The sequence below is a fragment of the Geotrypetes seraphini genome, chromosome 5 (assembly GCF_902459505.1).
Source record: "Geotrypetes seraphini chromosome 5, aGeoSer1.1, whole genome shotgun sequence".
NCBI lineage: Eukaryota > Metazoa > Chordata > Amphibia > Gymnophiona > Dermophiidae > Geotrypetes > Geotrypetes seraphini.
In genome coordinates this window covers 47,490,409-47,516,396 of record NC_047088.1, presented here as the reverse complement: position 1 = coordinate 47,516,396, position 25,988 = coordinate 47,490,409, and the positions used below count along the sequence as shown (strand labels likewise).

At 43.4% G+C, this 25,988-nt stretch overlaps 1 protein-coding gene across 1 annotated transcript in view; it reads right to left on the bottom strand.

Annotated features, from left to right (window-relative positions):
• LOC117361417 (sodium- and chloride-dependent neutral and basic amino acid transporter B(0+)-like) overlaps positions 1–25,988 on the bottom strand; it is a 154,848-nt gene that overhangs the window by 93,049 nt on the left and 35,811 nt on the right. Inside the window, exons 5-7 of the mRNA XM_033946717.1 lie at positions 19,074–19,205; positions 3,748–3,909; positions 904–1,036 (exon numbers count right to left, since the gene is read on the bottom strand). Of these exons, the coding sequence (XP_033802608.1) occupies positions 904–1,036; positions 3,748–3,909; positions 19,074–19,205 (427 nt within the window). The remainder of the gene's footprint in view (positions 1–903; positions 1,037–3,747; positions 3,910–19,073; positions 19,206–25,988) is intronic.

The window sequence follows — 25,988 nt, the reverse complement described above, 5'->3', positions numbered from 1 at the left end:
TTTTAAGGTGAGAATATATGTGTACTTATGTTTTATAAATGGATGCAAAGTCTCCAGGTAAAACGTATCTGTAGATGTGAAAAGGTTTTTAAAATGCTTCATTCGTTAGATCATCCCTTACTTGTTGCTGTTATCTGCTTTCCACTTTCTGTGTTGTAGAGCTACGGTAAGTCTCAATCCTGCGATTGACCTCACGGATGCCAATACTGTTATCATTTATGTTTCAGACATAAGTTTCAAGTTTATTTGAGGTTTGATAAAATCACTATTTTCATAAATTACAAAGTGATGAACAATTTAAAAAAATAGGGGAGACTAATAATTTTTAGGGGGATCACAGACGTATTATCAACAAGAGGGAGATGGAGGGAGGAACTACAACTTAGTACAGAAAAGAGAACAAAAAAGGGATAAGGGATCAGGAAAGAAGCCCATCTATAACTGCACGTGAGCACTGTAAGTTTTCATCTTGGCTACGACAGCCCCCTCCCCTGCACCCCCCCCCCCCCCCACACACACACACTTAACCTGTTTGTAGCTAGTACCTTTTTCCCAATTTCTTTGTTGTTGAGCCAAAGCCTGCTCCACTGAGTGTGATATCATGGACCTCATTAGCACCCCCATTTAAGAAGAGCATATGGAAGTCTTGAACTGTACATGGGCACTTTAATTGAAGGATGGGGAGCAAATAAAGCTGCAGCATCCAAACTAGTGACGGGTTGGAAAAAGTGAGGACATGCTATCCTCCACTGGCTACCATTTGAAATGTAAGTAGGGACTATAATGTTGTAAAGATGGATAAGTGACAAAATAATATCTATTTTTAAACACATAAATACGTGTAAGCCTAGACTCTAAAGGTTACAATACATTTGATTGGTATATATGGTCATATATACTTACTCCCAGTATTGCACAGTTGGGCTTTCAAGTAACAGATATGATGTACTGTTGGGGTCACAAGTTAGATTATTTGCTTGCACCCATGTCAAGTTTATTGTAGAGACAGTACCTTCTGAAGTTACATTGCATTTACCTGTTAAAAAAGGGCCATATTATGAATATTCATTTGGGAGCATATGCATTTCATTAATATTTTTAAATTATTAATTTAACATTGCAGCAGCCTTAAAGTACTAAATCTTAGTGGTATCTGTTTATACCTTCTACCAATCTACCATCAATTTTCTGAGCATTTCTTTCTTTCTTTTCTTTTTTTTTTGTAAATCTTTATTGACATTTCAAACTGAGCATTTATTTCTATGAGAGAGAGAGAAGGATGTGAGGTATGTGTGAGAGAGAGAGATAGAGAGAGAGAAGAAGAAGGATGTGAGGTGTGTGTGAGAGAGAGAGAGAAAGAGAGAAGGATGTGAGGTGTGTGTGTGTGTGAGAGAGAGAGAGAAGAAAGATGTGAGGAGAGAGTGAGACCAGAAGGCCTTGAGCATGCGTAAATGCTCAAGGCCCAGTCCAGCCCAGCCCAGCCAAGAGAGAGGATCTTTGGGCACCGGCACCGGCATGTCCTGTGCATTGGTGCTGGTGCCGGTGCCAAATCAGGGTAAGGGTGCCAAATCGGTGTGACCATTTATTTTTTTCATCAAAACAGGATATCTATTAATATTCAGTCCCGCCCCCAATCCCGCCCTAGCCCCACCCCAATCCCGCCCTAGCCCTGCCCCAATCCCACCCTAGCCCCACCCCAATTTCTTCCATTCATCTTTCATGTACACACAATATCTTATTATTTCATAATGGTAACCATAAAATTTTTTAAAAACCACAAAGCACCATATACGCAGAGAAAATGTTAATTATTTATATTTGGGGGGTTTTCAACGATGTCACCTCAGTAACTATAGAAAAATAGACAAATATAGTGCAAAATATAGACAGCAGATATAAATTCTCCAAACTGACACATTTTTATCACTAAATTGAAAATAAAATAATTTTTCCTACCTTTGCTGTCTGGTGATTTCATGAATCTCTGGTTGCGTTTCCCTCTGACTGTGCATTCTATCTTTCATTTCTTTCTGCACTCAGGCCCAACAATTGTCCCTTTCTATTCCCTCCCGCCTTCCTTCCTATGTCCTTAGTGCCCCCAGTACCTTCCTATGTCCTTAGTGTCCCCAGCGCCTCCTTCCTATGTCCTTAGTGCCCCCAGTGCCTCCTTCCTATGTCCTTAATGCCCCCAGATCCAGTGTCAGTTCTCCTTTGTACCTTTGTTCCAGGTCTCCCTTTCTCTCTCTCCCTCCTTTGTTATGATCTTGCCTCTCTCTGCTCTTCCTCAGGGGCTCTCCCCCTCTGTTTGCACCTCCCAAAGTCCTGCTTCTGCCTCCTGTCTTTCCCCTTTGGTCCAGGCCTTTATCTTTCTAGTCTTTCTTCTACTTAAGCCCTCTTCTCTGCCATTTTCTCTCCTTCCTTCATCCCTCCTTCCTATGTCCCCTCACTAACTACTTCCAGCCTTTGTCCCAACCCCCTCCCAAAAAGCCTGCCGCAGAGCCAGCCTTCCTGCCTTCCCCAGAGCCAGCCTGCCTGCCTCCCCCAAAGCCAGCCTGCCTATCTCCCCCAAAGTCAGTCAGTCTGCCTGCCTACCTCCCCCAGAGCCAGCCAGCCTGTCTGCCTGCCCCAAAACCAGCCTGCCTGTCTCCCCCAAAGTCAGCCAGTCTGCCTGCCTACCTCCCCCAGAGCCAGCCAGCCTACCTACCTCCCCCAGAGTCTGTCTGCCTGCCTACCTCCCCCAAAGCCTGCCTACCTCCCTCCCTCCCCCAGAGCAAGCCAGCCTGCCAGCCTGCCTGCCTACCTCCCCCAAAACCTGCCTACCTACCTCCCTCCCCCAGAGCCAGCCAGCCAGCCAGCCAGCCTGCCTGCCTGCCTACCTCCTCCCCCCCCACCGCGGAAAACAAAAGCCTCCCTCCAGGCCCGATTTAGGTCTACCACTGCTGCTCCTCTGCTGCCACTACTCGAACCCGGAAGCCTTCTTCCCGACGTCAATTCTGACGTCAGAGAGGACGTTCCGGGCCAGCCAATTGCTGCCTGGCTGGCCCGGAACATCCTCTCCGACGTCAGAATTGACGTCAGAAAGGCTTCCGGATTCGAGTAGTTTGCAGCAGAGGAGCAGCGGTGGTGGACCTAAATCGGGCCTGGAGGGAGGCTTTTTTTTTTTTTTTGGTGCGGCAGGGGAGGGACAGGAAGCGATCGCCTGTCCCGTTGTCCCCGCGCACAGCTTCCGGACGCTGTCTCTGAAAATGGGACATTTTGGGTGTCCCGAAGCTGTGTGTGGGGACAACGGGACAGGGGATCTGAAAACGGGATTGTCCCATTCAAAACGGGACGTATGGTCACCTTAGGTAAGGGATGCTATTTGGGTGCTTGGATGTAGGATTGCAGGGGGGAGGAACGGGAGTGGGGGGATGCCGGATCGCAGGGGGGATGCTGGATCGTGGGGGGGGGGGGATGGAGCAGCGCCGGTGGCCTTGAGGGGGGGGGGAACGGAGCAGCACCGGTGGCCTTGAGGGGGGGAACATATCAAGTGAGTTTCCATTCATTCCTATGGGGAAACTCGCTTTGATATACGAACAATTTAGTTTATGAGTATACTTCTGGAACGATTTATGCTTGTAAACCAAGGTTCCACTGTACTTTCCTACATATATGAAAGCATAAAATGAATTGTAGGGCTTCTGAATTACATTACTGTTAAGGCAATCGCAATATGGTTCATTAAGACAGAAAAACAGAAAACGTTACCTTTGGGTTTTCTGCCACATTTCTCATCTGCCCACTCAAAGCAGTCTGACCACGGTAGCACAGGTTGAAATGAGGCAAATAAATAAAACAGTCCATAGGTCATTATAACATTATAATAAATAGACACATATGCTGACATCAGAACCATACTGAATCCCACACCTGGAAAAAAAAAAACAGTAAAAACACTCACAGGCCAATAATAAAAAAAAAGATAAATACTGTAAATGTTTATCATCTTAAGAATGAGGTTTCATTGTTGCTTCTCTCCACTCACCCCCTCCCCCAACTACATAGGCTTAGTTGTAAATGGCCTATAAATTAAGTAAATAAATACTTTTTTTTTTTTAAAAGGAAGAATATATATAAAATGGAAAGGGTAATAGCTACATAGCAGGGATATTTAAGAAAATTTCTGGATGTTTGGGAGCCTTTAACAAATTATTGTAATGAATAGATACCATTTTTCCATTAATAGGGGGAGGGGGGATAGAGTTTGGTCTTTCTATAATTGAAAGAAATGTTAGGAAATATTTTATTATATGGTATATCTGTTATATTTTTGATATGGAAGGGAGGGGAGGTGATAAACTTTTTTAAAATGATTATTGCAGAATATTAAGTGTTTTATTATAAGGTTGTTATAAGAAATTTAAGGATGTATGGGGACCATTATTAAATTATAGTAATAATGGTTCCCATACATCCTTAAATTTCTTATTATTATAGTAATGAGGGCGTGGCTTGGGAGTGCACGAGGATGGTCGGGTAGGGCAGAGGCTCTGTACATACAGACATTAATGACATAAAATACTGAAATAAAATTTTCATTTTAACTGAAGAAACGAAGGAAAATACAACGTGATGGCTTCAGGAAAACAAAACAAGTCTGAAATGGGGATTTCTAATACCGGCAGTGTTAAGAGATCTAAGCCAGAGCCGGCAACACCCTCAAAGTGTCCGTTGTCAAGAGAGAAAAGTGACATTGATTTCTGGAAAGAAATACAAGAGATAAAAGAAATTCTTCTAAAAAACGCCAAAAAGCTGGATGAAATACAGGAAGAAGTAATGACTTTAAATAAAAGAACAGAAGTGCTGGAGATTAAAACAACAAAAATGGAAATGAGAATGGACAGTTTTGAAGCAGAAAAAAGGCAATATAAACTGGACAGAGAAAAAATCTTTACACTCACCAGGGAAGTCGAGGATTGCCAGAATCGCATGAGACGGAGTAATTTGAGACTTTTGGGCGTACCGGAAGGGGTGGAGAAAAATAATCCGGTTTCATTTGTGGAAAATTTTTTGATGAAAGTCCTGCCCCTCAAATCCAATTACCCGATAGAAGTTGAACGTGCACATCGCATACCAATGAAAAGACTGGATACTTTAAAAGGTCCTCGCCCCATAATTTTCAAGTTGCTAAGACACCAGCAAGTTTTAGAGGTGTTAAGAATGGCTAAAGAACATGCAAATTTAAAATGTCAGGATGCCAAAGTCCACATCGTTCCTGATTTCGCTAAAACAACGGCAGATAAAAGGAAAAAATTTCTAGACATGAGGCCGAAGTTAAGAGAAATCGGAGCTAGATTTGGCCTGATATACCCTGTGATTATGAAAATAACTATTGACAACAAAACTATGAGCTTTGATGAACCTGTGAAGTTGGAAATGTTTTTAAATCAAAGGGAGCAGCCGATGTCAATTTAATTTGACTTATTTACTTCCTGGAGTTGGAGTTGATTCTTCTTGGTTTTTATTTGATTTTATTTGTTATTCATCTTTAATATATTTGAGAATCTGCTAACTGACAGTTTGGCTCTGTTTATTTTGAATGGAAACTGTGAAATGGAATGCTGATGAAAAAGGCAGTTTGTTTCTCTGTGAGCATTTAATATCTCTTTCTCAAAGGATGACTTTAAAGTTAAAATGAATTGTTCCTTTGCTGTTACATATCTTAATAAGATATTAGAATATCTGATATATGTTATTACAATATATTCATGAAGATAAGATATTAATATACAGAGCTTATAGTGGCAGATTTAGATCATAGGTTATGATGAGTTAATGGAGGTTTTGATAAAAATTCAGTACAAAAGATTTCAGTTAGCAAAGATTTTCAAGGGACTCTAGTTTAAGGTTTAGTAGGCTTCTTTGAGAATATTTAAGGGGAATATATGTATTTAAAAATAAATAATAACAATAATTAAAAAAAAAAAAAGGAAAATATATTATTAATGCTTAATTTTCATTTATAGGTTTCTTACAAGTCTGATACTTTTAGCAGACATAGAGTTTTACATTCTTTTTTATCATTTATAATGTGAGTGGAAGATCTTTATTTAGTTTCTTATTTTGATTTTTTAATATTTTGAGAATATTACATAAATTATTTATAAAAATACATATGATTATTACATATAATATTGTTTTATAATTGAAGTCTGTATAGAGCTTTTAGTTTAGCTTTACTTGGTCTTGTATGTGCAGTTCCAGGTTTTATCAGCCAATATTAAGGGTGGGAGAGGGAGGGATGGGAGGGGGGTTAAAGGGATTTGATAATTGGGGTAGAGATGTTGGATTGGGAGATATAAATGAAGGTGGTGTTTATTCATTTCAAATGATTTCAGTTTTTTGTTCAGATATAATAATTGGAAGAACTTTTGTAAAAATTATTTGGATTGATGGAGATTAAAATTTTTTCACTCAATGTTAATGGCCTTAATCACCCAGTAAAGAGAAAAAAAATGTTAGCATTTTTAAAAAGGCAACAGGCTGATGTGTATTATATTCAAGAGACACATTTATCAGTGGTTGAATCCAAAAAGCTAGAAGATAATTGGGTGAAACACTGTTTTTTCGTTCCCGCAATAGGGAAAAAGGCAGGAGTGGCTATATTAGTGAACACAAAATGTTTAGCTTCATTTAAAATGATAGATTTTGATCCTTTAGGGAGATGGATACAAGCGGAAATGAGAATGGGAAATAATACTTTGACTTTATTAAATATCTATGCCCCGAACTCGAATCAAAATGATTTTTTTATTAATATACAAAAATTAATACTCCCACTGGCTGCTTCTAATTTAATAGTAGCTGGAGATTTTAATGCTGTTATGGATCCTTTTTTGGATAAAAAACCAAGCAAAAATATAAAATCATTAGGGTTAGATAATTTGGTGAATACTTGTAATTTGAAAGATATATGGCGTATTCTTCATTTTAATGATCAGGAGTTCTCTTTTTGCTCACCAGTTCATAAATCTTTTTCAAGAATTGATTACATATTGGTATCAAATTCCATAGTGCAACAAGTGACACAAGCTTCCATTGATCCAATTATTTTGTCTGATCATGGAGGAGTGTGGATTACACTTACACTAGATAATAATGAATACAATAGATCATTATGGAGGTTTGATAATACATTGGTTTCAGATTCAACTTTTCTTGAAGAAATTAAGTTAAAAATTTTGGAATTTTTCCAAATAAATACCTCAGCAGATATTAATGCGGAAATCTTATGGGATGCATTTAAAGCTACTATAAGAGGTAATATTATTTCTTATTCTGCGTATATTAAAAAACAACTTATTAAACAATTTTCAGATTTGGAAAAAGAAATTAAATTGCTGGAATCCAAATTAATAGATGATTGGAATCACGAAAATTTGCAAACTTTATTAAAGGCTAAAGGCAAATATAATGAAATTTCTTCAAAAATGGCAAGGAAAGATTTGTTTTCTCTGCAAACCTTGTATTATGGAAAATCTAATAAGGCAGGAAGTTTACTTGCAAATTATCTTAAAGCAAAAAAGAGAAGAATAAAAATAAGTGCAATAAAAGATGAGAAAGGAAATATGCATAATCAAACTAATAACATTTTAAATCAATTTTTGGCTTTTTACAAAGAGTTGTATTCTTCCGAGTCTTCTATTGATAAAGTTCAAAAAGGTATGGAATTTTTAAATCTTCTTGAGGGTCCAAAGCTTCCTGATCATATAAAAAGAAGTTTAGAAGAACCTATATCATTAAAAGAATTAGAAACAGCATTGAAGTCTCTTAGAGTTGGATCCGCTCCAGGTGGGGATGGTTTTACTGTGGAATTCTATAAAACATTTCAAAATCTTTATTACCCTATTTACTAAATGTATATCAGTTTCAACTTAATAAAGGTTGTATTAAAAGTACTATGGCAGAATCTATGGTGATTGTTTTGCCAAAGCCAAATAAAGATCCCACTATGGTTTCAAATTACAGGCCAATATCATTAATTAATGTTGATGGAAAATTAATGGCTAAAACACTGGCATTAAGATTGGCAAAGGCTCTTCCTTACATAATTGATGTACATCAAACAGGTTTCATTGCTAACAAACATTCTTCTAACAATACAAGATTGACATTTCATACATTAAATTTAACTAAAATGATGAATGAACCAGCTTTTGCTCTTTCATTAGATGCAGAAAAAGCTTTTGATAGGGTAGAATGGTCATTCATGTATCAGACTTTGGATTGGTTTGGTGTGGGTCCTGGTTTTGTTCAAATGATTAAAACTTTGTATAGCTCCCCTATGGCAAGATTATACATTAATAATAATTTATCTGAGAGTTTTAAATTACATAGAGGAGTTAGACAAGGATGTCCATTATCTCCTTTGCTGCTTGATATTGTTTTAGAACCCTTATTGATAGCTATTAATCAGACAAAGGGGATACAGGGTATTCCCTTGAAAGAATGGGAATACAAATTATCTGCTTATGCGGATGATATTTTATTATATTTGCGCAATCCAGGTTCAACTATACCATGTTTGTTAGAATTGATTGAAAGATTTGGAATGTTTTCAGGATATAAAATCAATTGGAATAAATCTGAAATTCTTTCGCTTAATGTGCATTGCATAAAATCTATGTTTGATTCATTTCCTTTTGTATGGAAAGAGGATGGATTAAAATATTTAGGAATTTGGATTAAAAATTCAATAGAAGATACAGTAAAAGAAAATGAAAAACTTTTCTTAAAAAAGGTTTCGGAATTATGTGAACAATGGAACCCATTACATATATCTTGGTGGGGAAGAGTTCAAACCATAAAAATGATGATATTGCCTGTGGTTTGCTATCAAATGTGTATGATAACGGTATTTTTTCAGAACTCTTTTTATAAAAAATTGAATGCAATAATTATTAAGTTTGTTTGGCTTGGCAAAACACCTAGAATTGCTTTGGTATCTTTACAGAAATCAATTAAGGAGGGTGGGGTAAATTTCCCAAATTTCTATAGGTATCATCAGGCCTATATTTTACGTCACGGTATGTATTGGGTCCTCCCAGATCTCATTGAATACACTCCAGATTGGTTATACTTGGAATGGCGACTCCTGTCTCCTTTACATCTTTGTCACATTCTCAGTATCAAGATGCCCAGATTGTATAAAGAAAATAAACTTTTATTAGATACATGGAAAACTCTAAGATATGTAAGTAATTTAACTGAAATTCCTATTAGTAAATCGACAAATCAATCTATATGGCTAAACTCCAAGATTCAGATTGGCGGAACTAAGATTGTCTGGAGGCATTGGTTAAATGCAGGAATACGAACTTTAAATGATGTTATTTCAAATGGAAAAATGCTTGAGTTTACACAATTGCAAAATAAATTTGGACTGAATAAATCACAATTTTATAAATGGTTGCAATTGAAGCAGGCCATTCAGGCAGGGTTCCCTGAATGGAAAACTTTAAATTTTCAATACAGCATGGAATTTTTATGCTTCCAGGCAGATTTTCTGGGTCACCAGGCCGCACAGTGGTATAAAGTTATTAGTGAATTGGTTAATAAAAAACCTAAAAATGGTCTTAGGGATATTTGGAGCATTGAGATTAATCATCAAATTTTGGCATCTCAATGGCCACAAATTTGGTCTTGGAGAATAAGATGTACACTGTCAGCATCTATGAGACAAACTTGGTTTTTTCTTTTGCATAGAGCATTTTGGACCCCTGTTAGATTACAAAAATTAAATAGTTCAATGTCTAATAGATGCTGGCATTGTAAGCTTGAAGTAGGGACTTTGGATCATCTTTTATTTTTCTGTCCCTATATATTAGCCTTTTGGAATTCGATCTGGGATCAAATAAATTCTTTATTAGATAATCCTGTAGCATTAACTTATGATACTGTGATATTTGGCATATCTATGAGGAAAAAGAGTCAGATATCGGCAAGTAATAACAAACTTTTATTGATTATGACAGGAGTTGCCATGCAACATATTACTACAAATTGGAAAGATCACACAAGACTTAATTTTAATTTGTGGTGGAATTCACTATGTCACATATATAGAATGGAACGTTCAATAGCAATACAAAATGGAAATTATAAAAGGTTTAATGAAATATGGGGGCCATTGACATTGTTTTGTAATGAATAAACACCATTTTATTAACATTATTTATGATTGGAAGGGAAAGGGGAGGGTTTATATAAATGAAAAAAAATAAATAAAAATGTAAAAAAAAGAAATATGACAAAGATTGATTCAATTAAATAATTGTATGGAAAGGGAGGGGGGAAGAAGGGTTTAAATATATATACCTTTGTTATGATCTTGATAGATTTATCAAGTGATGTTAGTAAATCTATGTATTACTTATATTGTGCACTTGTTGAAAGTTTAAAAATGAATAAAGAATTATAAAAAAAAATAAATAAATAAATTATAGTAATGAATAAGTTACACTTTTCCCAATTTTAATACACATGTGGATTTGGGATTGGAAGGGGGGTTCTTGGTTTTCCATTAAGAATATATATATGAAGGTCCTAAGATATTATTTTGAGAAGGCATATATTAGTTATATATGAATTTGGGAGGGGGTGGGTGTTAAATCTTATTGGTGTATGATATTGAAGACTTTTCAAGTGATGTTGTATTATAATTGTTTGATATTTACTGTGCACTTGATGTAAGTTATAAAATGAATAAAGAATTTTAAAAAAAGTGTTGTATCTAAGTTAAAATGTTTTTATTTGCTGAGACACTTATAGTAAGTTTTAAAATGAATAAAGATTTTTAAAAAAGCAGAATTAAGTAGGGACATTTCAGTACACATTCACATTTTTCAAAATACGTATTTCCCATTCTTCTGGTATTTCCTTCAGTTCATATATTCCTGTGCTTTGAGTATATTCTAAGCTAAAGAAACTTCATGCGTGGGCTTCTTTAGAGACATAACCCATGCAGTAAGAACATGCTACCCTGCTTAACCTCAAAGAAATACAAATTCTTGTCAATTTCTTTAGCAGATAATTTGCAATCATAAGCTGAATGCTGTTAAAATCTGTAAACATACATATCTTTTTCTTTGTACTTAACTGTTTTCTCAATTTCTGAGCTCATTTGGGGGGATATTAAGATACCTTATGATACTGTGCTTTTTGGTATGTCTATGAGAAAAAAGAGTCAGATATCAATGTGTAATAACAAACTTTTATTGATTTTGACTGGTGTTGCCATCCAACATATTACTAATAACTGGAAAGATCATAGTAGGCTCAATTTTAAGTCTTGGTGGAATTCAGTATGTCACATATATAGAATGGAAAGATCAATAGCGGTACAGAATGGAAATTATAACAATTTTATTAAAATTTGGGAGCCATTAAGGAGAAATTAGGTTCTTACCTGCTAATTTACTTTCTTTTAGCTTCTCCAGACCAGTAGAGGTTAACTTTACGAATGGGTATATATCTAATCATGACCAGCAGGTGGAGACTGAAAACAAAACTTTGGGACAGTATATCCTAGCCCCTCCTCTCTATTTCCCTCAGTCTGCCGAATAGCCAAGCAGAACCAAGAACTGGAAAACAACAGAGAGAAAAAACAATACTCCGAAAGGAGTAACAAGTAACAAACCCAAAATGCTGTTGGAAAATGCAGAAGAGAAATTCCCGAAGGAAGAATGTCCCCACAGCTCGCCAGCTAAGCCAGCCGAGCCACAGCCGCTGTTCTTCAATTCTCCCCGGCCCTAGAAAAATACTAGAACCCGCAGCAAAAACCAAAAACTGCCCGCGCAACAGCCCCAACAACAACAACAACAGACAGGGTGGGGACCTCTACTGGTCTGGAGAAGCTAAAAGAAAGTAAATTAGCAGGTAAGAACCTAATTTCTCCTTCTTTAGCACTCTCCAGACCAGTAGAGGTTAACTTTACGAATGGGACGTACCAAAGCAGTCCCTCTCACGGGCGGGACCCCCGAAGGGCCGATACCAGTACACGCTCACCGAACACCGCGTCCCGACGCGCCTGCATATCAACCCGATAATGACGGACAAAGGAATGCAAGGAGGACCAAACCGCAGCCTTACAAATATCCACAGGGGGCACGAGCGACGACTCAGCCCAAGAAGCCGCCTGACCCCGTGTGGAATGAGCCTTGAGAAACTCCGGAACCGGCTGCTGTTTCAGAAGATAAGCGGAAGCAATCGTCTCCTTGATCCAGCGCGCAATAGTAGCCTTAGAAGCGCCAGCTCCCCGACGAGAACCCGCCAGGAGGACAAAGAGATGATCGGACTTCCGGAATTCCTGGGTCCGCTGCACATAAGAGCGAAGGACCCGACCGACATCCAACTTGCGCAGCTGCCGTTGCTCAGAAGAGCCCTCCCGACTACCCAAGACCGGGAGAACCACCGATTGATTGACATGAAAAGGAGAAACAACCTTAGGCAGAAAGGAAGGAACAGGCCGCAAGACGACCCGTTCCCTAGAAAACTCCAAGAAGGGAGTCCTACAAGAGAAAGCCTGCAGCTCAGAAACACGCCTAGCAGAAGTAATGGCCACCAAAAAGACCGCCTTCAAAGTAAGGTCCTTCAAAGAACAGTCGTCCAAGGGCTCGAAAGGCGGACGCACCAAAACAGAGAGAACCAGATTAAGATCCCAAGAGGGAACCGAGGGCCGAAGGGGAGGCCTAAGCAACTTGGCCGCCCGCAAAAACCGAATCACATCAGGAAGCGCCGATAAACGCTGACCTGACACCAACCCTCGAAAAGCCGACAGGGCCGCAAGCTGAACCCGGAGAGAAGACCAAGCCAGGCCTCTATCCAGGCCATCCTGCAAAAACTCCAGAATGGAAGGCAGAGAAGCGCGAAAAGAGGTCACTCCCCGCGCCCGACACCATTCCTCAAAGAGACGCCAAACCCGCACATAAGCCCGAGAGGTAGAAAGCCTCCGGGACCCCAACAGTGTAGAAATCACCTTGTCTGAATATCCCTTCTTGCTAAGGCGACCCCTTTCAAGAGCCATGCCGTAAGACAGAAGGGAGACGGGTCGAACATGGGAATGGGACCCTGCCTCAGAAGGTCGTCCGAGAGAGGCAGAGGAAGAGGATCCGCTACCAGGTGCCTCACCAGATCCGCATACCACGGACGGCGAGGCCAATCCGGCGCCACCAGCACCACCAAACCCGGATGGTAAACAATGCGAAGAAGCACTCTGCCCACCAGCGGCCAAGGAGGGAACACATACAACAGCCCCTCCGTTGGCCACGGCTGGACCAGAGCATCCAGACCCTCGGCCAGACCGTCCCTGCGACGACTGAAGAAGCGGGGCACCTTGGCGTTGCCACCCGTGGCCATCAGGTCCATCAGGGGCTGCCCCCAAGCCTGCACTATCAACTGAAACGCCTCGGCGCCGAGACACCACTCTCCTGGATCTAGGAAGTGACGACTGAGGAAGTCTGCCTGAACGTTGTCTACTCCGGCTATATGAGAGGCCGAGAGGTCCAGCAGATGGGATTCCGCCCAAACCATGAGCAGAGCCGCCTCCTGCGCCACCCGAGTGCTCTTGGTGCCCCCCTGACGATTGACATAAGCCACCGCCGTGGCATTGTCCGACAGCACTCTGACTGACTTGCCCCGCAACAGGGAGTGGAAAGCCAACAGCGCCAGACGGACCGCTCTGGTCTCCAACACGTTGATCGACCAGGCGGCCTCCTCCGCGGACCAGGTGCCCTGAGCTGAGTGACCCAAACACTGAGCCCCCCAACCCAGGAGACTCGCATCCGTCAGGAGCACCGTCCACTGCGGGAGATCCAGACCCACCCCCTGAACTAGGTGAGGGGTCTGGAGCCACCAACGCAGACTGCAGCGCGCCAAGCCTCGTAGGGGAACCGGAACATCCATCCCGTGCCTCTGGGGAGACCACCTCCGGAGCAGAGCATACTGGAGAGGACGCATGTGGGCCCGCGCCCACCTCACCACGTCCAGGGACGCCGCCATCGACCCCAAGACCTGGAGGAAATCTCGCGCCCGAGGACACCGGGACGCCAAAAGCAGGCGAATCTGAGATTGCAATTTGCTCACCCGGCCCTCTGGGAGGAAGACCTTCCCCAAGGAGGTGTCGAACAGCACCCCTAGGTACTCCAGACGCTGAGCCGGGACCAACCGACTCTTGGCAAGGTTGACCACCCAGCCCAGCGACCGGAGAAACTCCACCACCCGAGCAGTAACCCGGGAACTTTCCTGCAACGACTTTGCCCGAATTAACCAGTCGTCCAGGTAGGGGTGTACCAGGATGCCCTCCGACCGCAAGGCTGCCGCGACGACCACCATCACCTTGGTGAACGTCCGCGGAGCCGTGGCCAGCCCAAAGGGAAGCGCACAGAACTGAAAGTGCCGACCCAAGATCGCAAAGCGCAGGAAACGCTGATGAGAGGCCCGAATGGGAACATGCAAGTAGGCCTCCGTCAGATCGAGAGAAGTGAGAAACTCCCCCGGCTGAACCGCCAGAATGACCGACCGCAGAGTTTCCATACGGAAAGAGGGAATCTTGAGAGCCCTGTTGACCCCTTTCAAATCGAGGATGGGCCGAAAAGTCCCCTCCTTCTTGGGCACCACAAAGTAAATGGAGTACCTGCCCGTGCCCCACTCTGGAGGGGGCACCGGAACAACTGCCCTGAGATCTATCAAGCGCTGAAGGGTCTGGCGAAAAGCCTGCGTCTTCACCGGAGTCTGACATGGAGAAGCGAGGAAAAAATCCGGCAGAGAGCGGGCGAACTCCAGGGCATAACCGTCCCGCACCACCTCCAGGACCCACTGATCGGACGTGATCTCGGCCCATTTGGGGAAAAAATCTCGCAGCCGGGCCCCCACCGGAACCAAAGGGGGCGCCGGCAAGGCGTCATTGTGCAGGACGGGAAGCGGGGGAACCGGCGGAGGGATTCCCTGCCCCCCGACGGGCCCCCCGAAAGGGCTGCGTGCGCTGGAAGAACCGACCCCGGGAAAAACCCGGAGACTGGAAAGAAGCAGCCCCACGCCCCGGGCGATACTTGCGAAAATCCCGCAAACGCCCCCGGGCCGCACCCCCCCGAGACGCCGGGCGGGCACGGTCCTCCGGCAGACGGGGAACTTTCGAGTCCGACAGAGTCTGAATCAACTTATCCAAGTCCTCTCCAAACAAAAACGACCCCCGAAAGGGAAATTTAGTAAGCTTAGCTTTGGACGCAGCATCCGCCGCCCAAGCGCGCAGCCACAACACACGCCTTGCGGCCACGCCAAAAGCCATAGACTTAGCCGAGCTCCGCACCAAGTCATAGAGAGCATCTGAGAGGAATGAGGCCGCCATCTCAATCTTCGCAACCTCCTGATCCACCAGAGACCAGTCGTCAGACTCTCGATCCAAGACCCGCTCCGCCCACCGAAACACGGCGCGAGCGACCAGTCCCCCACAAATAGCCGCCTGGACCCCAAGGGCCGAGACCTGAAAATTTTGCTTAAGGAGGCCCTCCAATTTGCGCTCCTCAGGGTCTCGCAAGGCAGAACCGCCCTCAACAGGCACGGTATGCCGCTTGGAAATCGCCGAGACCACCGCATCCACGACCGGCGAAGCTAACGTAGCCCGATCCCCTTCAGGAATGGGATACAGGCGAGCCATGCTGCGCGCCAGCCGAAACGGCGTCTCCGGCGTTTTCCACTGCTCCAGAATAATATCCCGAATATCCTGATGCATAGGAAAAGAGCGGGAAACGGAACGGATCCCCCGCAACAGGGGGTCCCCCACACGCGGAGTCTCCGGCGGCGCGTCCTCAAAACGCAAGACCGAAGAAACCTGCTGAATAAGGTCAGGCAGCTCATCTTTCTGAAAAAGACGCACCACAGACGCCTCGTCACTGGAGAACGGGAAATCCGACAACCCGCCGCCAGCTTCCGTCCCCTCCAGAGAGTCCTGGAATTCCTCAGAAGGGTCCAGGTCCTCCTCCAAACCGACCCGATCCTCCGACCACAAATTCTCGTCCCACGACACCCGCGGACGCTTGGACAAGGTAGGCGGCGGAGGGGACGTCACGCCAGACGAAAGAGGCAAAGCCGCAGGAAGCGCGGAGGAAAAACCACCCCCCGAGACCCCCTGGGCGCAACCGGGACCCCCAGCCGCCTGAAAATAGGCTCTGCATAAAGAAAAGAAAAAATCAGGAGAAAACCCCCCCGAGGGTCCCAAGGGACTCCCTGCCACAGCAGGGGACCCAGCAGAACCTTGCCCCTGCATAGTCAAAACAGGGGGAAGGTCACCTGAGGTGGAAGACAAAATGGAGGGGCCAGACAGAGAAGATGGCGGTTTTCCCGCCAAAAAAGCTCCCTCCATAGCCTGAAGCGGCTGAGAAACCTGAATAGTCTCAGCCGCTAAAGCAGGCAAGCCGGCATCAGCTGTCAAAAAATCAGCTGAGAGGGAATCCTCTACAACCCGACCGTCGGCGGTCTGGGGATTCCCTCCGTGGGCGGACGGAGAAGACCGGGCTTCGCCACCGTTCCCTGCCGACTCGCGAGGCACCATCGGCGGGGAGCTCTGGGCGCCTGCAGCCGCTGCCGACGGAGCTCCTCCACCGCCCCGGCCTGAACACCGCTTGCACAGGCCGGCCGCGAGTGCCTCGCGTCTGGAGCACAATGAGCACTTTTTCCCTTTAGAAGTGCTCATTGCTCCATACGCGACCTAGCTGTAAAAAAGTGCCGGTTAGTTGAAAAAATACAGTAAAATACAGTTTTCTTAAAGGGATACAACCCTCCAGACCAGCACTACCTCAGGATTTTTTTTTTTTTTTTTTTTTACAGAACAGACTCCACAGGCTCTCAAAGCAATAGTCTTGCTTGATTTAGGGGGCAAGGCTTATTGCTGAGGCTCCTCTAAAAAAATGTGGGGAGGTGGAGGAAGTGGGGGGAGGGACCCCGCTCGTGACCCGCCGGGTTTGACACCCCCGAGGTCGGACGAACCCCCAAACAGAGTCCGTCCAAGCTCCGTCCGGCTAAAAACAGGGACAAAAAACACCTTAAACAAATTCCAACAGCCCTACCAAGGGAGATGGGTACAGATCACTCAACACCTGCTGGAGACTGAAAGAAGACTGAGGGAAATAGAGAGGAGGGGCTAGGATATACTGTCCCAAAGTTTTGTTTTCAGTCTCCACCTGCTGGTCATGATTAGATATATACCCATTCGTAAAGTTAACCTCTACTGGTCTGGAGAGTGCTAAAGAATGTCCTTTTGTCATGATTGATGCTATTTTTCTAATATTTTTCTATTAATTATGTAAGATTTAGGGTTGGGTGGGGGGTGAGATACCATTATATGAAAATAAAATAAAATAAGTAGAGGGATTCGAGGGTGGGAGGGGGAGGGTTATATTTATAATTATAAGATATAATGATAAGATGCACAAGTGCTTAGATTTATTTTATTTATTATAAATTTTTGTACACTTGATGAAAGTTTTAAAATGAATAAAGAACTTAAAAAAAAAAAGATACCTACTCCAAATCTATAACTGCCAAAACAGTTTGACACAAGATATCCTTTCATATACTATCTACAATATTTCTAATTACATTTTCATATATTTTCTAGAAGTGCCTCCTCTCACTCAGCTTGTCTCCTTGAAGAGTGTCTTCATTTAGCAGAACAATCTAATCTCATTCAAAAATTATCACTGCTTACAATTTAAATTTCCCTTTTCAATTTCACATATTGTATTATCTTTTCTGTTTTACTTTCATACTTAAGCTCCTTGTTTATCCTCTTTTTTTTTAACTGAAAATTTTTATTTAATTTGCCAGACATAGAGGTACACCATCAGAACAGGTAAATAAGTACACCAGAGGTAAATACATAAACCACAGCATACCTATATCAACATTTAGCATCCGAATATAAACCCAACCCCCAACCCCCCCTCCCCTATTAAAGCAATACCAAAAACTCAGTAGTCAAATGAGTGGTGTAATACGCACTAGCAAAAATACAGAAATACAAAGTGTACATAAACAGAAACAAACAAATCATACTTACACCTCTTTTACTAAGGTGCGCTATGCTTTTTAGCGTGTGTTAAATATTAGTGCACACTAAACATGTGTTAAATGCTAACGCAGGCATATTATTCTATGGATGTGTTAGTGTTTAGCACACGCGTTGATTTAGTACATGATAAATGCAAGCTAAAACCCTTAGTGCACCTTAAAAAAAAGAAGGCCTTGGTTACTCTCCCCCTTATTTACCCTATTTAAAAAAAAAAATAATAAGTAGCCAAATGAAATACATTTTTGTGGTATTCTTCTCAAATCTCATATTTAGGCCCTCTTTTACTAAGGTGCGCTAACCAATTAGCATGCGCTAATCGATTTAGCGCGCCCTAAACGGTAATGTGTGCATGTTAGTCTAATGACACATTAGCGTTTAGCGCGTGCTAATCGGTTAGCGCAACTTAGTAAAAGAGTGGGTTAGTTAAGGCTGATTAAATGAATCAGTTAATTATTAACTTTGGGGTCCTTTTACTAAACTTTTTACTAAGTGCTATTGCATGCGTACCACACATTAAAAAGGTGTTCTGCAGGATGTGCGCTGGAATCCTGAGCTAAATCTGCCTTGCTGCATACTGTGCACTAAAAAAGAAATGTTTATTTTCTTTGAAAGTGGCATGTTAGGAGGTGGAGAACGAGCACGACAGTGCTAGTCAGCATGTGGCAATGACTCACATGTAATTACATAGTGTGGAGGTAGCACGAGGGCCCTTCCCACCTGCAAAATACGTGGCAGCAGGGATTTGCACGGTAAGTTTTTATAATGACGGCATGCTAATGGCAAAATTAGCACGAGGCCATTAATTCAGACAATGGAAAAATGTTTCATTTTCCAGTTGTGACTATAGCGTGTGGGAAAGACCCAGACCCATATAAGAGGTGTGCTAAAGCCACTTTTGCTGCAGTTTTAGTAAAAGGGCCCCATCGATTGTTAATGTCAACAACATAGACATAAACACATTGTCACTGACCTTGTAATATTGGCGCACACTTCCACACTAAAATTGGTCCCAAGTTGGCATATTGCCCCAGAGCGCATTCTAGGAAGAACAAAGGCAAACCCACAAGTGCCAGCATCATTGTATATGGAATGAGAAACGCACCTGAGAGTTTAATTAAAGATTGTGAAATTAACATTGCAGAAATTAGATGTCCCACTTGTATTTTTAAAATATTGCTGTCATATTCTGAAAAACAATACTTTTAGATCCTGCTTTGGAAAATTGAAGAGAATGCACACTGGAGTTATATCATTAAAGGAAACTTCATTAATGTGATTTTTTATGCTCTGACATTTAAAGGAAGGCATACAATAAAAAGGAAAAAAATCACAACCCCACGTGTGAACTGTAAGAGCAAAAAGGGAGTGGGGAAGGGACACAGGTCAAACCGCTATAAGGACAATTATCCATCTGGGGATGGGGAGGAGGGAGAGGCATTTGGCATTTGTTAAGGGACTTCTATTCCGCCTATACCTTGCAGTTCAAGGCGGATTACAAAAGAGCTAACTGGACATTTCCAGTGAAGTTACAACAGTATTGGTTGGTTGTTTTTTTTTGGTTACAAGGGAGGAGAGGTAGCTGGATTAATTCCGGAAGAACTTGCAAATTGGATATTAAATTGACTGTACGTTACTGTGTGATATAACAAATAGATTACAGTTAGAGTACAAATAAGATTACATTACATTTCAGGGATCTGAATACTTGGTTGGTGTTTTGGGGAGGAAGAGATTATTTAAGTGGAGGGAGATATGTTTTGGCATTTGTTAAGAAATATAGAAGGGTTGATTACAAGTATTTTATGAGGTGTTTGTAAATTGAAAAGTGGGTGGGGGAAAATAAGTCTTGTCTTTATTCTATTAAGTATTTTGTGCGATAATGATATTAATTTATGTAAATGCATCATCTTTTGTGCACAATTGAAGTTTTAAAAATGAATAAAGAATATATATTAATAAAAAGAATCTCAACAAATTTAGGTTAAAAGTTTACATATGAATGAATAAAACATGACAGGCATAGAAAGTCCTTTGTAATAAAATATATACTGGACCCCAACACGGTCCGTGTTTCGGCCAAGTAGGCCTTCCTTAGGGGTGTAAAGGGTAGCTCAGTAGATGGCATCAAATTGCAAAAAATCAAGCCAAAATGGTTACTGGGGTATGTATTAAGAGATTATCGCAGCGTTTTTTCAGGATTGTGGGTTTGTTTGTTTTTTTAAGATTGTGCCAGGTAGCAGGAATTTTATAATACACTCCCTTTTTGCTCGTATTTCCCTTTTAAGATCTGTATGTGTGTATATAAACATACTGAGGCCGATATTTAGCACTGTTTCAGCTCCTGGCCAGCTACTGTAAATAGCACGTGGTTGGCTATCCATCGATATACATCTGGAGATAGACTAACTATATCGCGTGACATAGCTAACCACCACCAATGTTCAGCGGCTCGCCAGCTAGGTTTGGCAACCAAACAGAGCCCCCTAAAAGAGTCTATGTTTGCCAATTAAGACTTAGCCAATTAACTTCTGAATATTGGCCTAGCTGTCCAAAAATAGACTGGAAATTCAATGCTAGTCGTCGGATACAGTGTCAATACTGAATTTCCAGTTTTGTCCCGGACTGCAGGAGATCACCAGTGAGCTCCCATTGTCTGAATATTGGGGGCCTGCATATAAACATCAGGCCAATATACAAAACACACTTAGACAATTGATGCTTTTTCAAACAACCAGTAGCATGCCTAACTTGGTTGCCACCCAGGGCGGATCACCCTCCTTTCATCAGATGCATCATCCCCAACCCTAGCAGTGAGAGGGTGCAGAGAGCGGTCACAGAGCCACAGAGAACAGGTGCACGGCTGTCAGTTCTGCCAGTCCCTGTCCCCTCTGATGTCAGCTTCCTATTCCAGGGCAGGGGATCGGCAGAGCTGACAGCTTTGTGCCTGTATGCTATGGCTCCATGACTACTCATTGCAACCCTTTGCTGCCCTGCCCTTGGAGTGCCACTGCAAACAACTAAGTGCTTTAAAGAAATCTGGAGAGCTTTATATGTGGAGGGGCATAATAAAAAAAAAAGTCTAAGTCCCTTTGTGGCCTAAGGCCCTAAACGCTGAAAGTAGAAGCAGGGAAAATGTCCATTATCAAAAAAAAATCCAAAAGGAGGGTTTTATTTGATAATGGCCTGCCTTTACATTCAGCTGTTTAAATGCCAGACCATCACTACATCTAATCTTACACCATATAATCAACCTAAAAAAAGCCTCCCAAACGCCCTAAACAAAGGCTTTTAGGCGAAGGAGGAGCCAGTCCTTCATCTAAAAGCTGGATTCTGTAACCGGTGTCTGTCAAAAACAACACCGGTTACAGAATCCCCCCCCCCTACAACGATCTGGGCAGGAGGGAGCCCAAGTCCTCCTGCCCCGTTGAGCCGTTGCCCCCCCACAATGATTGGGGCAAGAGGGAGCCCAAGCCCTCCTGCCCGTCGAGCCGTATCCCCCCACAATGATTGGGCAAGAGGGAGCCCAAGCCCTCTTGCACCGGTGAGCCGTGACCCCCCCCCCCACCGACAAAATCGGGGCAAGAGGGAGCCCAAGACCTCTTGCCCCAGCGAGCCGTGACCCCCTGCCGATTACAATCGGGCCAGGAGAAAGTCAAAGCCTCCTGGTCAGGTGACCCCTTTACTCCCACCCCCACTAAGATATGGGCAGGAGGGATCCCAGGCCTCCTGCCCTCGATGCATCCCCCTCCCACAATCGCCCCCTGAACCCCTGATTGGCCCCCCCACCGACCTGTGAGACCCCCCACCGACCCCTCACCCCCCACCCCATATCCCCCTCCCCGTACCTGTACAAGTTGGCCAAACGGATGGGTCCCAAGCCCGTCTGTCCAGCAGGCCAGCCATCCCTGGAATGGCAGGCCTTAGGACCTGATTGGCCCAGGCGGCTCAAACCCCGCCTACAGGTGGGGCCTGAGGCGCCTGCGCCAACCGGAATCAGCCCAGTAACCTTAGGCCTCTCCTGTGGGTGGGGCCTTAAGCACATGGGCCGGGTTGGCTCCCTCCTGGCTAGATCGTAATTGGTGGGAGGGGTCATGGCTCACCAGGGCAAGAGAGATTGGGCTCCCTCTTGCCCCGATCTTGTCGGAGGGGGTCGCGGCTCGCTGGGGCAAGAGGGTTTGGGCTCCCTCTTGCCCCGATCGTTGTGGGGGGGTCATGGCTCGACGGGGCAGGAGGGCTTGGGCTCCCTCTTGCCCCGCTCATTGTGGGGGGTGATTCATCACGGCAGGAGAGATTGGCTATCTCTCCTGCCGCGATGCGATCACCCCTCTACCTGAACTGCCACAAACCGCGGCAGGAGAGATTGGGCATTTCTCCTGCCGCAATGGTTACAGAGGGGTGGGTAAGGTCGCAGCAGTTCGGGTAAAGGGGTGATCGCATCGTGGCAGGGGAGATGAGCCATCTCTCCTGTCACGATGGTTACCTTGGGGGGGGTGGGTAGGTTGCCGGGCCGCTGAGCTTATTGCACCAGCTGCCATCAGCTCAGTGGGCCCTTTTTCAGCACTTATACCTGTTTTGACTTGGTCTAAGTCAAAACGTATAAGTGCCGACTAGACAACCTGTCAAAAGTTTTGGATATACCTACTGTATGCCTAGGTGTAGGTCGGCCCACTTCCCACCCTTTCCCCTCCTCTAAAAATGCCTCTTTTCACTCTATGCGTTTAGAAGCAGGGGAAAGGCCTAAAACAAGCTCCGGTTATGGATACTTGGACGATCAGGCTTTTTGATCAGCCAAGCACCCATTTAGGCCACTTTTTAGACAGCATTGGGATGTTCATTCAAATAAATTATTCTTTTGAGTTTAGCCATCCTTGTGTTATCCCAAAGGACTCTGTTCCACCTATCTTGTCCCCACCTAATATCTGCATTTGGCCCCTTAGCTATATGATAAGCTGTATTGTAGAAAAGCATTAGTGTCATACCTATGTTATTTGAATGCTCTAATGCATGCCCATTGGGTTTTTCATAAGTAGGTTCATAGTCAGTCACTCACGAGACACCAGCGTGCCGACAATGGAGGGCAGACAATTCAGCGCAAGACACCAGCGTGCAGCGGGAAAACTTAGTTTTAAAGAGTTCCGAAGCGGGGTGTGAGTGGGGAACGCCCCCACACTTTACTGCATAGTGTTCGCGCTGCTGTTGGGGGAGTTGAGGGGTTGGAACCCTCCATTATAGAGAAAATGGAACTTTTCTGAATTTTGGGGGGAAAAGTTCTGTTTTCTCTATAATGTAGGGGATTGCACCCCCCCCCCCCACGGCACCCCCAGTTGGAGCTATTTAAAACTAAGTTTTCCCACGGCACGCTTGTGTCTTGTGCCGAACTGTCAGCGCTCGATTGTCGGCACGTTGGTGTCTGGCGCGCGATTGTCCCGTCACCCATAAGTATTACATTAACATTGTATTATATCTCTATTTAAATTTCAGTTTTGGGGGTCACGTGACGCGATGAACAAATGAGGACAGATTCTTGCTCGCTCTGGGGCTACCCTGCTACTTTTCATCATTTACCTGCATATTTCAGCCTATTTAAAATCGCGACGTCATCCAAGTGATATCTCACTATATGGACAGGTATATTACTCGATCCCAGGACTCCATGACGACTAAAGCTGCCAAAAAAGATCAAGAACGTGTGCGGCCTCAGGTCACAGAGGCAACTATTGGTCCCTTAGAAGTGTCTGACCATAATATTTATCTGGATGGATATTGTGGTGGGGGGTTCTATAGAACCGCGGGCAGGATGGAGATTTCCAACATACTTACACAATACTTACCCAACCCTTCCCCCTCCTTCTAGATAAATTCTCCCCCAAAACCTCCACTTAAATAATCTCTTCCTCCCCAAAACACCAACCAAGTATTCAGATCCCTGAAATGTAATGTAATCTTATTTGTACTCTAACTGTAATCTATTTGTTATATCACACAGTAACGTACAGTCAATTTAATATCCAATTTGCAAGTTCTTCCGGAATTAATCCAGCTACCTCTCCTCCCTTGTAACAAAAAAAAAAAACAAAAACAACCAATACTGTTGTAACTTCACTGGAAATGTCCAGTTAGCTCTTTTGTAATCCGCCTTGAACTGCAAGGTATAGGCGGAATAGAAGTCCCTAATGTAATGTAATGATGTGCATTTTCAAAAGTATTTGATAGATAAATGGGATGAGTATTTACATTCTAACTCTCAACACCTAACGGAATCTGCTTTATTTTGGGACACAGCGAAGGCTATACTCCGAGGTGACATCATTACCTATGTATCCAAACTAACTAAACGAATCGCCCATCGCATTATTGTTTTAGAGAGGCAATTGGTTTCCTTGAAGGGTGTTCTTTATCAGTCCGTGTTAATTCACTGATTCACGAAAGAATGAAAAAGTTATTGTTCTATCATAAATTTTGTTATTATAAATATGGAAATAAGGTGGGGAAGTTGTTAGTAACCATCACTAGGAGTTGGAAGGGGTCCCGGTATATCCCAACTATCCATGATAGCCAGGGAAGAAATTTGACTAAGCCAGAAGACATTTCAAATAGTTTCTATCGTTATTTTGAGGCTTTTTATGCGGCCCCAGGCCCTTATACAGGCTCGGATGTCTCTGACTATCTGGAAGAAGCCGGTATGCCCAAATTGTCTGAGGATCAGATTTCTCTTTTAATAGGCCCTTGCGTTTACAGGATGTCCTGCTAGCCATTAAGGGGCAACAGTCTTGCACGGCTCCCGGGCCTGATGGTTACTCCCCTGAGTTCTATAAAATTTTATCTTCCTTTATACGGGGCCCGCTTTTGGAGTACAATAAGAACATCCAGAAGCAAAAGACTCTCCCACGTTATGCCAATGAAGTTTTGATTTCTTTAATTCCAAAGCCCTCCAAACCACGTACAGATTTAGAGTCATATAGGTCGATATCGCTTATAAATGTGGACATCAAAATATTTGCACGCATTTTGGCAGATCGTATAGCCCCTTTGTTGCCTACTGTTATAATACCGGAACAAGTAGGATTTGTGAGGGCACGTCACTCTGTTCTTAATGTTCAGAGAGTGCTTTCAGCTTATTCTCGTGCACAACAGACTAAGATCCCAGGTCTGCCTGTGGGACTTGATGCTGCCCAAGCTTTTGATAAGGATAATTGGCATTATTTATTTCATGTATTGCACTATATGGGGATACAGGGATGGTATTTTGACTCTTTATTGGCTTTATACACGGCACTTTCAGCCTCGGTATTAGTCAATGGAGTGCGAACTGCTTCCTTCCCCATAGGACGAGGTACGAGACAGGGGTGCCCGTTGTCCCCATTACTATTTCTCCTATATTTAGATCCACTTCTATGCACGATTTTGAGGGATGATGAGATTGTGGGATTGTAAGAAGGCACCTCTCACCTGCGAGTATTAGCTTTTGCTGATGATCTTTTGCTTACTCTTGGTAACCCTCAGCGCTCACTAACTCGAGCGCTGGAATTATTGGATGAATTTTACATCTATTCTGGCTTGACCCTGAATAAGCAAAAATCTTTAGTACTTCCTACGACCCCAGAAGTAAGGACACAGTGAAGGGATGATTTTTCTTTACAGTGGGCTACTCATCATTTGGTCTATTTAGGGGTTAAAATTCCACAGGACCTAACCACATTATACAGACTGAATGTACTCCCTTTGTTTCACCATACGGAGGCCACTTTACAAAACTGGCGAGCTTTTCCCCTTTCCCTCTCAGATTGTATAGCTTTATATAACATGATGGTGGTGCCACAATTGCTTTATTTATTCCAAATGCTTCCTTTAATGATAACTCAACGTCATATTGCACAACATTCAA